At 44.6% G+C, this 12,323-nt stretch overlaps 2 protein-coding genes across 2 annotated transcripts in view; both read left to right on the plus strand.

The window, feature by feature from the left end:
* Positions 1–136: 136 nt before the first annotated feature.
* On the plus strand, positions 137–2,598 carry LOC108574166 (cyclin-dependent kinase 8). The gene is made up of 11 exons (XM_017936696.1): positions 137–314; positions 661–751; positions 866–976; positions 1,064–1,205; positions 1,241–1,423; positions 1,508–1,622; positions 1,718–1,816; positions 1,905–1,977; positions 2,054–2,151; positions 2,229–2,334; positions 2,401–2,598. Exons 1-11 carry the CDS (start codon positions 187–189, stop codon positions 2,596–2,598), a joined length of 1,344 nt encoding a protein of 447 aa, XP_017792185.1. The 5' UTR covers positions 137–186.
* Positions 2,599–5,557: 2,959 nt separating this feature from the next.
* The window catches only part of LOC108574187, a 9,045-nt gene continuing 2,279 nt past the window's right edge, over positions 5,558–12,323 (plus strand). Inside the window, exons 1-23 of the mRNA XM_017936723.1 lie at positions 5,558–5,652; positions 5,726–5,841; positions 6,125–6,284; positions 6,350–6,383; positions 7,939–8,083; positions 8,153–8,332; positions 8,393–8,779; positions 8,848–9,039; positions 9,097–9,158; positions 9,228–9,416; positions 9,478–9,649; positions 9,729–9,836; positions 9,907–9,977; positions 10,083–10,209; positions 10,279–10,531; positions 10,605–10,735; positions 10,816–10,957; positions 11,033–11,167; positions 11,234–11,384; positions 11,481–11,608; positions 11,673–11,798; positions 11,880–12,034; positions 12,117–12,323. The exon at positions 12,117–12,323 is cut by the window's right edge and continues 1,117 nt beyond it. Of these exons, the coding sequence (XP_017792212.1) occupies positions 5,586–5,652; positions 5,726–5,841; positions 6,125–6,284; positions 6,350–6,383; positions 7,939–8,083; positions 8,153–8,332; positions 8,393–8,779; positions 8,848–9,039; positions 9,097–9,158; positions 9,228–9,416; positions 9,478–9,649; positions 9,729–9,836; positions 9,907–9,977; positions 10,083–10,209; positions 10,279–10,531; positions 10,605–10,735; positions 10,816–10,957; positions 11,033–11,167; positions 11,234–11,384; positions 11,481–11,608; positions 11,673–11,798; positions 11,880–12,034; positions 12,117–12,323 (3,438 nt within the window). The 5' untranslated portion in view covers positions 5,558–5,585. The remainder of the gene's footprint in view (positions 5,653–5,725; positions 5,842–6,124; positions 6,285–6,349; positions 6,384–7,938; positions 8,084–8,152; positions 8,333–8,392; positions 8,780–8,847; positions 9,040–9,096; positions 9,159–9,227; positions 9,417–9,477; positions 9,650–9,728; positions 9,837–9,906; positions 9,978–10,082; positions 10,210–10,278; positions 10,532–10,604; positions 10,736–10,815; positions 10,958–11,032; positions 11,168–11,233; positions 11,385–11,480; positions 11,609–11,672; positions 11,799–11,879; positions 12,035–12,116) is intronic.

The raw sequence follows: 12,323 nt of genomic DNA on the forward strand, positions 1-12,323 counted from the left end.
TACCACCATTTGAGAACGCACCGATACGTACTAGTGTATATATACGCAATAAATAGTGTGAGGGAATCGAAGTAGTGGTGTAAAAGTTGATCGCTCTCACTCTTCCTATCCCTTCCTCTCTCTGTGCATATGCAAATTAAAGATGTTTGTTTATAGTTGATAATTGTTCCGATAATACTAAACGTCATGGATTACGAATTTAAATTGAAAACTGACACGGATCGGACAAAGGTGGAAGACCTGTTCGAATTCGAAGGATGTAAAGTTGGGAGAGGAACTTACGGGCACGTCTACAAAGCTCGCAGAAAGGAAGGGTTAGTGTTTCTAACCTAACATAGAAGAATGCGTAGTATTTAATTTATAGTTTTACATTTCGCATCAAATCTTCAATTTTTTTAAATTGTACAAATCTACCAGAAATATTTTTCGTTGTTAGGCGATTGTAGTTTTTACTCGTACGTTTAAATTAAACTATTTCTTGTACATATTCTGTATGGTTTTTAGAATTTTTAACATGTAAAATATAAAATGATTTATTTTAAGTATTCTAAATATTACGTAAAACATTTACACAAGGCATTCAATCTTTTTATTCAATCCTTTTCACTTTCTGCAATTGTAACACACACGTACTTGAAATTTCAATAGAGTACCCGATAGCGAATTAAAATCTCGGCCAGACACAAAGGATTTTGGTCTTAAACAAATTGAAGGCACAGGTCTTTCGATGTCTGCATGTCGAGAAATTGCAGTAAGTATTTATTCCGTTTTTTGTCATACATAAATTATACGCAGAAGTAAAAATACTCTATGTAACAATATTGAAAATGTTATTGCAAATAGTTTTATAAACTTTTTTCAACAGTTACTTAGGGAACTAAAACATGTAAATGTGATTACATTAATTAGAGTTTTCTTGTCACACATTGACCGCAAAGTATGGTTACTATTTGACTTTGCTGAACATGATCTATGGGTATGTTTATGCTTATTAAAAAAACTGTTTTTCAATAAGAAATTTTTGACAAGTAAAAACTTAAAAATCTGATATTTTGATCCGTAGCATATAATAAAGTTTCATAGAGCAGCAAAGGCTAATAAAAAACCTGTTATGGTACCAAAAGGTATGGTAAAGTCTTTGCTATATCAAATCCTCGATGGTATTCACTATTTACATTCCAATTGGGTACTTCATAGAGATTTGGTAATTATCATTGTACAAAGATGTCATGCATACATACAAATATTTTAGTAATGGGAGAAGGAAATGAAAGGGGACGTGTAAAAATTGCAGATATGGGTTTTGCTAGATTATTTAATGCCCCTTTGAAACCTCTGGCAGACTTGGATCCAGTTGTAGTGACATTTTGGTACCGGGCACCAGAACTACTTTTAGGTGCTAGACATTACACAAAAGCTATAGGTACATTTAACCTGTGTTTAAAAAATAAAATGACCATATATGCATATCCTGTTTTCCTTCATAAATTTTGCTCTGTTTTTTTAGATATCTGGGCTATTGGTTGTATATTTGCAGAGCTCTTAACTTCAGAACCGATATTTCATTGTAGACAAGAAGATATTAAAACTAGCAATCCATATCATCATGACCAATTAGATAGGTAGAGAAATTGCTACTGTGACAATATGACATCACAGTGCTTAACAATGAAAGTAGAAAATAAAATAAAAATAAAGCGTTTGTTAACTAATTTAGGATATTCAACGTTATGGGATTTCCGTTAGAAAAAGACTGGGAGGATATTAAGAAAATGCCGGAACATCCTACGTTATTGAAAGACTTTAAAAGATCAAAGTTAGTAAGGTCGCCTTTGAAAAGTAATTATCGCAAAATTCAATTGTCAACACGAGTGGTCTTTTATATATTTTTGTCGTTTTCGCAGTTACGCTAACTGTTCCCTCACGAAGTATATGGACCGACATAAAATAAAACCTGATAGCAAAGCGTTCAATCTGGTACCGTGAAATGAAATATTTCAATTCTTTTTAATAATTTCTTCTTCGAACAACGATATTAATTTAGCCGTTTTAGCTTCAAAAATTATTAATGATGGATCCTAATAAACGAATAACCTCGGAACATTCGATGCAGGACGCTTACTTTCAAGAAGAACCACTGCCGACGCAAGAGTACGTTTTCAATTCGCGGTATATTTAATCGTATCGATCGTGTCCTTACGAATTTAACCGAAATTATAACGTTGCAGCATATTTGCGGGCTGTCCTATTCCGTATCCTAAACGAGAATTCTTAACGGACGACGATACAGAGGAAAAGACTGAAAATAAAGCACGTCAGAATCAGCAACAAACTGTAAGTACATATATCGATTTACCGTTAAAATTGGTTTATTTTTTAACAAATGCCACGAAATTGCAGCAACAAAATCAACAGCAACAAGGAAACGGTGACCATAATCACGGACAGAGCGCGAAAAGGGTAAGACTGAACGGTCCTCACGGGGCTCCAGAATTTCATCAACACCAAAGTCACGCGATGACCCATCAACAGCCTCCTGGAATGGTTTATTCTACCGCTCAACCAACGCAGCCGTCGAATTTTCATCAACGTTTCTAACGCGTTCCGTATAACAATTGAACATGCAATTTGAACAATGACATGATTAGTGTACCGATTTAATTAATTTCTGTGTCTATGGACAGACCAGCGATTCCTGTATATTACTTGGCAGTATAATTATGCAATTTTATTTATACATTATGTAATACGTACATGTGTTTCAAAGTATTTTTTACACTACGACGTACTTGGTATTCGCGGCGCGTCTAGTGATACCCGACGAAATAGTATATTGACTCGTTATCTCCGATAAGCGGCATTTGACGAATAAAAAGGAATTTGGGAAAGCACGTAGTTCCTGAAATATCTTTACGTTTGTCCTGCAGTTTTCGTTACTTGGTAAGACGAACGTTTCGAATGGGAAAGGTAACGTAGAACGAGAGAAGCTGGATCCAGTAGAGGGGGAGTACGCATGCGCGGTAAACGATCGCGGCAGTATCGTTGCGGTGAGCCGACGCGCGCTCCTGAAACGCAGTTTCCGCGAATCGGTGCCCGACGAAAAAAGTGTGCGTGCGCTGCGTGATACCGCGATCGAGATGCCGATCAAACTACGGATCATCTCCCGTTCCTCGGTCAATTTGTTGCTCAAATGAAAATAAAAGGTAAGAGAGACGATCTGACCGATCAAACACGATCCATGTGATCTTTCTATCGTATCGCCTTTTCCCACGTTTCGCTGGTCTCTTATATGTAAATACGGACACCTGTCAAACTTGGTCGCGCTTATTGTTTCTCCTAACGAAGATTTAAGGTAACAAACGCACGCGTATCTATACGTTTGCATCGTCGATACAAATTGACAACTCGTACTAGTGCAGGCGCGTTATTTCCATTTTCGGGTGAACAGTCTCGCATTGCACAATACTAAAAGAGCTCTTGCGTAATAAACGATGGAACAGTTCTAATCGCACAGTACGGTATTTCGAAACGATTTGGCATAATTTGTCGATTTTGTTGTTTCGCATTTTAAACGCATAATAATGTGTCTAGAATCTGGAACGACGATTACAACAGAAAGAATAAAATTTCATAGAACTGGACGTTGTGTAATTGGTATTTGATTTTTCCTTCGACAAACGTTCTCATCTGCCGGGTTCGAGTGGCGAGCACCGAGTAAGGAATTAAGAAAGAGACAGAAATGAATCAGCGAAGTGGCAATTTTGAAGTTGGAAACAATCGAGGAGCGTGATAGATGCAGAAGTAAAAGTAAGTGGGAGGGGGGACGATCCTGACCACTATAATCCAAGCAAGTCGGGGCCATGACCACGTTGCGACAAGGTAACCGCAATTAACTCGTATCGATACTCGTACAGATATTAACGGAACGATCGATAATCCTAGTTACTACACGGTAGCTTCCTCCTCGAGGACCGTTTACGGAGGATATAATTGCGAAGATAAATATCTTTAACATTGAAATTTCCGCGATGAAAAAATAGGGAGGAATCGTAACGGAAGAAAGAGTGGGTTCAGGCTTCACGCAAGGACGTTCAGGGCATACTCTATTCCAACTTTCACGAGACGAAGACGAACGTGACGAAACTAGCAACCGTGTATCCTTAGTAAAACACGTAACGTACGAAATAGCAGACAAGATGCGGATATCGTACGCAACGATTCTGAAATATCGCGCGCACGTGCGCTCTAGTACGATCGTTGCCGATACATACAGTGTTTTAGGCCGGGATTTCGTACGTCCGAGAAACGACATTGGCGACGGTCGAAACTTTTTTCGTCGGTAGTGAAAGACGTGGGAAGAGAGGAGAGCAGATTGTCGGTGAACATACGCTTTGGTTCGCGTTCTCTTGGCTTACACGCGAAAGAGAACGAGAGACAGAGAAGAGAGGCGAGGTCAGCAAGGTACCCGATATGGTATCCCACGTCCGCCGTGCGTGCTATTTCATGTATATGTATGCCTAAATATACACGAACACAGGCAAATTCGTACATACGTCCGTATCGCCTCTAGCATTATATTAGCGATCGTCGCGACTCAATTACCAGCAAGTGCAGTTTTATATGCCACTTTGCCCGATATACATAAACGGAAAACGCGCAGAGTCGCGAACAAAACCAGATCGGTGTCTGTCTGTTTTCTTTCTTTTTCTTTTTTTCTCTCTCTCTCTCTCTCTCTCTCTTATTCTTTCCTCTCTCGATGGATCACGCGCGGCCTTCCTAAGATGGCCAGTGACCGTAAATGCAGACACGCAAGTGCGAACTCCGAGGTCGTCGGTAGGAACGATTGCAGGAAGCTCCGATGACTTAGTACGGGCGCAGCAAGGCGTACCAGCATGAATCATTTCTACCAGCTTCTATGGCTCGCGATACGTTCCAAATCGTGCTGGTGAATCTGTCGGTTACACGCGAGCGACACTCCTTCCAAATGGTCCCCGTCCCGCGGACCCCAACCCCTTTCTTCGCGCGATAATCCGCGACTGTCGTCCTGCTCCTTAATCTACCGGGGTGGCTCCGCTCGGCTCCGCTCGGCTCGGCTCGGCTCGGTCCTTAATAATATTCGAGAATCTATTTTTAAGCGTGACTAGAGATATGCGCATGCATATGGTGACGCAATCCTATGGTCTTTCCCCTATACTTCCCTCTCTACCGCTCTTACTCTTACTCTTCGCCTCTCTCACTCTTTCTCCTTTCCTCCCACTCTCTACGTTTGCGTTTCTTTCTCTTTCTTTTCTCGCGTCCTCCAATGCGGTGTACATGTATGTATTCTTACGTTCACGGTCTCTCACGAGCGGGAGATTTCATTTTTCGAACAGCGACACCTTCTTTCATCGATCTCCGCGATACTCTCGTCTCGTCTCTTATCCGTAGCGCAACGAGAATCCATCGGCGTTCCTTTTAAAGCCACGACCGATCCAATCCAATCCAATCCAATCGTGCTGTTTGCAAATGGCATAGAATGTATAGAATCTAGACGATATTTCGTATGTTTCAGAGTTGGAGCGAACCATCCTCCAAATGCAGTCAATATGGATTCCCACGTTGGTCTCGACTATATCGTCGACAATCCCGATTACTGCATCAAGCTCGCCTCGGGTAATGTTATCGAACACGATTGCTTTCGAGCCGTGTTCCCGTATTCATCGTTGCGTCTTTCGTTGAATTTCAGCCTTGGACACCGCTTGTCCCTCGGTCAAGAAACAAGTGGTAGAATTGCTTTCGGCGCTGTGCGTTTACAGTCAGGATGGAAGACAGAGGGCCATCGATACTCTTCACGCGTATCAGGTGATCGAACTCGAGAGAGAAATTCGAACAACGATCGATCGTTGTTCGCCGGGTAATCAAGTATTACCGCAAAGTACCGCAATCCTTACCGCGAAGGTATTAAGTAGCGTTCAAATGCAAGGTTGTTACATATATCGCGTATAGTACGTCGTGTTATATTGTACAATAGAGATAGGTAGACGTTCTACTTGGACGAAGGAAAGAAAGAACGCGGCATGCCGACCCTTTCCCCTATGTCACCACCTTCGATTCAACTTAACAACGGACCGGTAACGTTTTGCAGAAACGAAAAGGTGAACGGTACCGATTACGGATCGTGGTAGAAGAGCTGCAGAACGCAACCGCGGAGGATTATCGAACGGCCCTGTTGGCGTTCGTAAACTGTTTAGTCATTTCAACGCCGGTGCTGAAAGATCGGATAAGAATTCGCAACGAGTTCATCGGTTGGTATCCTCTCGAGATCTTCAAATTCGATCTTAGCCTATGTAATATCCTTTTGCGGTTCCAGGTTTGAAGCTCCTATCGATTCTGAACGAGCTGCGGTGAGTACTGTACGACGAGCTGGAGATTATTTACGAGATTAACTGATTAACACCTTAACATCGTTTGAATAATAAATAATAATGAATGTTACGAAAGGGCGCTTTATTGTACCCACACCTTCTCATTTGCACTTAATGCAACGTTAATACATATATCGCGCATGCATCGAGCGTCGTATGCATCCAGCTGGAATGATTAAACGGCTCGATTGAGGATTGGTCAACTAACGAACCAGGCATTCATTCAGCATATGCGATACACAACAATTGCATGCACTAATCCAATCATCGCGTTCGACGCGTCACTCCGCACCGCGCAGCGCCTCTCGATCTCGATCTCGATCGGTGTCATCGCCGCACCAAGCCACGGGAAAACTATGATTGGAACTACGACAATTGGCTCTCTGGGTTTTGTCCTTTCTCTTTAGGTCCCCGCTTAAATCACCGTCTCTACAGGAATAGTACGATCTGTCATTCCTCCGTGGGATGACGGACGAGCAAACTATTCTCGACCGAGCAAAACGAATTTACGATCGAAGGAATCGCGACAGGGGCGCGAAACGACATGTGAAAATTTACAGCGAAAATTCGATAACACCACGACAGCCACCACCGTACAATTATGCCAATCTTCGGTATCTCCCTTTCGAAACTTTCCGTAAAAGAAGGGGAGGATGGTGTAGAAGGAGAAGAGAAATGGAAAGAAAAGGAAGAATCGCGTGCGAAAGTGAAGGAACGTTCGCGCAAACCCGAGCTCTTCTCAGAGTAAGGAAATGAAAAAAAGAAGAAGCGAAACACGCGACTCGAAGGGAGAGAGAAAAGCCCGAATTAACTCTTCGCGAGTAAGGTTGTGCGAGTGCAACGCGCTCTAGGCTGGAGCGATCCCGGTGCGGAACTCTTCCCTTCCATCCACCAGAATATTTACACGCTTTTAATACTTCCACGCGTTCTCTTCTCTTCTCTTCTCTTCTCTTCTCTTCTCTCGCGATTCACGTCGCCAACTCGAATCGCGCAAGTTACGAGTGAAACGATTTACCGGAACCTTTTCGAACGATACGGTGTTTAGTGAAAAGTGACGTCCTCGATTTTACTTTCCGATTCGAGATCCATTTCGAGCAGACGGTGACTATTTTCGGTAGTGCATCGAGGAGAGGAAAATCGTTCAGTTCGAAGCGCAGCTGGAGCTCACCGCTTCACGTAAAACGTACAGTCTATGATCAGTTTTAAGTTTATTCACGACTAACTCCACATCGAACGCTACTCTCCCTTTGTAATTTAGCTCGATTCTCCTGCCTGCCTGCCTGCCTGCCTGCGTCTATTTATGCACCAGATCCTCGCTGCGTAAATATGGATGTTAGATATTTGTTATGTGGAACACGTATACGACGCTTCGGTCGCGTACGAATAAACCGATAACGGATCGAAACCGGAAACGATTCGCGGCGAAAATAGAGAAGAATGGTAGAGAGAAAGAGAAATTGTAGAGGAAAGATGTGTGTCGAGTGGGACGAAAATAGTTCAACACGGATCAGGAAGGTGACGATTATTCTTGCAGGAAGAAAAGCCATGCGCCGGATCTGAGAGTGCAACTGGACGTGTTCGACGATCAGCGGGAAGCCGACGAAGAATCCTCGAATCACGGACCGCCGGGGATCGATCTTTCTTCCCACGTCGACGTCTTTTACGCGATTCTCGGACAAGTAAGAATCTCTCTCCGCGACTCGCGTCTGCCCGTCGATAACTACACCTCCGTCCGTACCTTGCATTAGATTGCAGACACTCCGCAAGAGATACCGTTCTTGAGTATTCTTCAACATCTATTGCGGCTCGACCCGAAGGATGCTGCCAGCGATCTAGCATGGGACACGGCGGAAACGTTGGTGCACAGAGCCACGCTGTTGGAAAACCGAGAAGACGCTACTAAATTGTTGCGTTCGCCTAGCCTTCAGGTAACGCGCTTTCTTTCCTCGTTTCATCGGCACCGAACTTAGACCGATCGCTTTCCACAGACGAATCTCTGCTGTCACTGTCGAGCAGCTTGTTTGGTAGCTGAACAAACCTGCGGCACGTCTCGAAAGGCCTCGTTGCCGGTGAACAATTCGGCGGCGCCCTTGCCACCTTTACCACCCCCGCCTCCGCCTCCTGCCCCCTCTAACCAAGGCCGCGCTTTACCGCCGCCTCCACCTCCGCCGTTTTTTACCGCCAACGCGACGCACGCCGATGCATCGATGGAGCCACCGCCGCCCATGCCGCCGCCGTTGCACGCGTTACCGGTCACACGGGTGCCCACCCCCGAGCCACCCAATAATCATGCCAGATTGCTGCCGCAACAGGAAATACCCACCCCCAAGGCAAAAATGAAAACCATCAATTGGAACAAGATACCCAATCACAAGGTACTCTTCCCCTTTCGTTGTCCTTCCTTTCTCCTTCCACTCTGATCGCGATTTTCATCGTCTCCTAGGTTATCGGCAAGCGCAACATTTGGTCCCTGGTTGCCAACGAACATCAAAATTCCCCCATGGCGGATATAGATTGGGCAGAGATGGAAGGATTGTTTTGCCAACAAGTGCCGCCGGTGCTGTTACCCGCCACCTCGTGCTCCTCCTACGGAACGAACTCCGACGCGGAGAGGCGACGCAGGGAGCCGACCGAAGTACGATCTCCTTCCTTCCAAATGTTTCATTCTCATTGTCCCCTTCGATTCTTTCAGATCGCGCTTCTCGACGGCAAGAGAAGCTTGAACGTGAACATATTTCTGAAACAGTTCCGAAGGTACGGTATTTCTCTTTTAGCGATTTCTCCGCGAACCGAACAAACGGTAACAGTCCAATGAATTTCTAGTTCGAACGAAGATATAATTCGGCTGATAAAGGAGGGCAGCCACGACGACATCGGAGCGGAAAAGTTACGGGGCCTTTTGAAGATTTTGCCCGAGGTCGACGAGCTAGAGATGCTGAAAAGTTTCGACGGCGACAAGTCCAAGCTCGGAAACGCCGAGAAATTCTTCTTGCAGCTCGTTCAAGTGCCCAAGTAAGAAAAACCAACGATATGTATTACAGTTATTCGTATTCGACGGTCTGATCGATTCCAGTTACAAGCTACGCATAGAGTGTATGCTGCTGAAAGAAGAATTCGCTGCTAACATGGGCTACCTAGAACCGAGCATCAATTCGATGATTCTAGCTGGAGAAGATCTGATGACGAACAAACCGCTTCAGGAGGTGTTGTACATGGTTCTGGTTGCTGGAAATTTTCTCAACTCGGTACGAATCGGCAGTGGAACACTTTTATCTCCGTTGAATATCAACGAACCGCGTAACTAATTCGAAGCGAATATCGTAGGGTGGATACGCTGGAAATGCCGCTGGCGTAAAGCTGTCCTCTTTACAAAAGCTAACCGAAATTCGGGCGAACAAGCCCGGAATGAACCTCATACATTACGTAGCTCTGGTAACGTATACTTTTTTCATATCTCTCCCCCCGTTCACAATGGTCAAACGTGTTTCGCATCGATTCGTAGCAAGCCGAACGAAAGAGGAAGGATTTGTTGGATTTCGCAAAGAGCATGACTACTCTGGAAGCTGCTACCAAGTAAGTCTCTCGTCGCGGAAACGATCGAAATAGAAAATAACTTGAACCACTTCAGATAGATTCTCTAATTTTTCCTTTCTGTCTTTCTTTTCATCGTGTTACAAGGACCACCACGGAGCAATTAAACAACGAATTTAACGCACTCGATACAAAAATCAAAAAGATCAAGGCGCAGATAAATTTCCCTTCCACGGAGACCGATATACAGGAACAGATGGCGCAATTTTTGCTGGTATCTCTTATAATTTCGATGATTCAACAGGAAACAGATTATCCGAAAATTACCACCGTTATCTCGTAGATGGCGGAGAGAGAGATGAGTCAATTGAAAAGGGACATGGAAGAGCTCGAAACGCTAAGGCGATCGCTCGCCGAATTCTTTTGCGAGGACAGCAACACTTTCAAAATCGAGGAATGCTTGAAGGTGTTGCATCAATTCTGTCAAAAGTTCAATCAGGCTGTCGCGGAAAACGAAAGACGTAGAGTTCAAGAGGAACAAGTATTGGCGAGACGCAAGCAACGGGAGGAACAACTTTTGGCTAAAAAACGATTACGTACGTCGTGAACGATATTGTTACCTTCCCACTCTGTCCTTTCTTCCTTATCATTGTCTTGCCCCTTTTTCAGTGTCCAACGCTAATAACCAACAAACCGAGACGCCAACCTCTGAATCCGAATGCAATCTACTCGATTACGATCCCTTCGATCTTGGTGTCAATTTATCTCAAAGAAATTACGGTCGCAACGATGCCGCGAAGGTAAACAAACGCCCTCTCTTTCTACCTCTTTACATTCACCGGGCGTTACACTGTTTCTTCTTCCATTCTCTTCGACTCAGATCAAAAGACTGCAAAACGGAGCCGTCACTTCCGACGAAGATGTCTCGATCACGGGGTCGCCGAATATTCGACGTCGTTTAGGCTCCTGTTCCGGCGGGATCGTCGATCAACAATCTACCAAAGATGAAACCTACTCTCCAGGTTTCGTATCTTTTAATCTCTCTCGAACGCCCCCTTTTCTTTCGCTTATTCTTCTTTTCGTCGGTACGTTGACAGACGTGACACCGAACGGTACTCTTCGCCGTCGAAGGAGTCGAATACCTTGCGAAGACGACGACGGCAATCTGATGGACTTTTTGAGAACATCGGGGCAAGACGGTACACGCGAAAAAAAATCGTGGGGTAGTTTAGGTACGTATTATCGGTGCGCGTATAAAAATCGTTCGCGTTCGCTCACCACTTTCGATCAACGAGTAGATCGTTCATGGGCAAGACGAGCTCGCGGCCAGTCTCGCAGAAGTGATCTACTGAACGCCGATTTCTCGGCCGATCGTGAAAGACCGAGCTCTCCGTCACCTTTGGTGGAAAGCAAGCCCTTCTTGCAAGAGGAAGAAACGAAACCTGCAGGGTGAGCGATTGTATAATATATTGTATAAACATGTATATGTATACGTGACTGATAACCACGGGACGCGTTCTACGTTGTAACGAATCGTGCGTGCAGGAAAGCGTGGAGGCAGAAGATCGAAGCGTGGCTGTCGGAAAACGAGAAGGAAGACCGTGCAGGTGAAGAACTTCAACGAAAAGCGAGGCAGTTGCATCAAGCGAATCGACGGTCCTTCGAAGACTCGGGTATGTCGATTCGATTTCAAATGTTCCTTTCCAAGCTGACGATACGCGTTCGTCTAATCCGTAGAAAGCGAAGGCAAGACGAACACTCCGACCGAAGGTAACCCCACGCGCGAACCGTACTCCGAAGTTTACGACTGGCGTCCGTCGGTCGAAAAGACAGACGTGATACGTACGATGGAGGCTATCGAAGGTTATCTCTTCTATTTTCTTCCTCTTCTCCACCTTTAACAGCTTCATTCCGAAACTTGCCTTTCCTAACCTTTCATTTCAGAAGCCGAAACGCATCCGTCGCAAAAGGATAAATCTCCGTGGCGAAAATCTAGCTTAAACGTACCAAATAGCGTGGAAGAGGCTGACCCACGTTACTCCCGTAGGCTAAGATCAAGGCTCAGCGCAGAGAACGTTCTAACTTCGAGCACCTTGCAGGTTATTCGAATATCTCCTATCTCGTTTACTTCTTCTCTCGATTCAACCGACGATACTTTCGATTTTCTCTCGCTCGTTGCAGTCCATCAAAGAGGAGGAGAGAAAGAAGAACAAGATCAACGATGCCGCAAACTCTGGTCATCAAGATGAATTAACGATATACCTACGGCACCCTTACCCACCTAATTCTCAAGCACCTACGTCGCGCAGATTTTCCAAGCTAAAGAGAGGCGCGGAGGAAGAGAAGATCGTCGACAAGATAGAAATCGATTCTGACAACATAGAAACA

This window comes from Habropoda laboriosa, unplaced genomic scaffold (genome assembly GCF_001263275.1).
Source record: "Habropoda laboriosa isolate 0110345459 unplaced genomic scaffold, ASM126327v1 scaffold222, whole genome shotgun sequence".
Lineage (NCBI taxonomy): Eukaryota > Metazoa > Arthropoda > Insecta > Hymenoptera > Apidae > Habropoda > Habropoda laboriosa.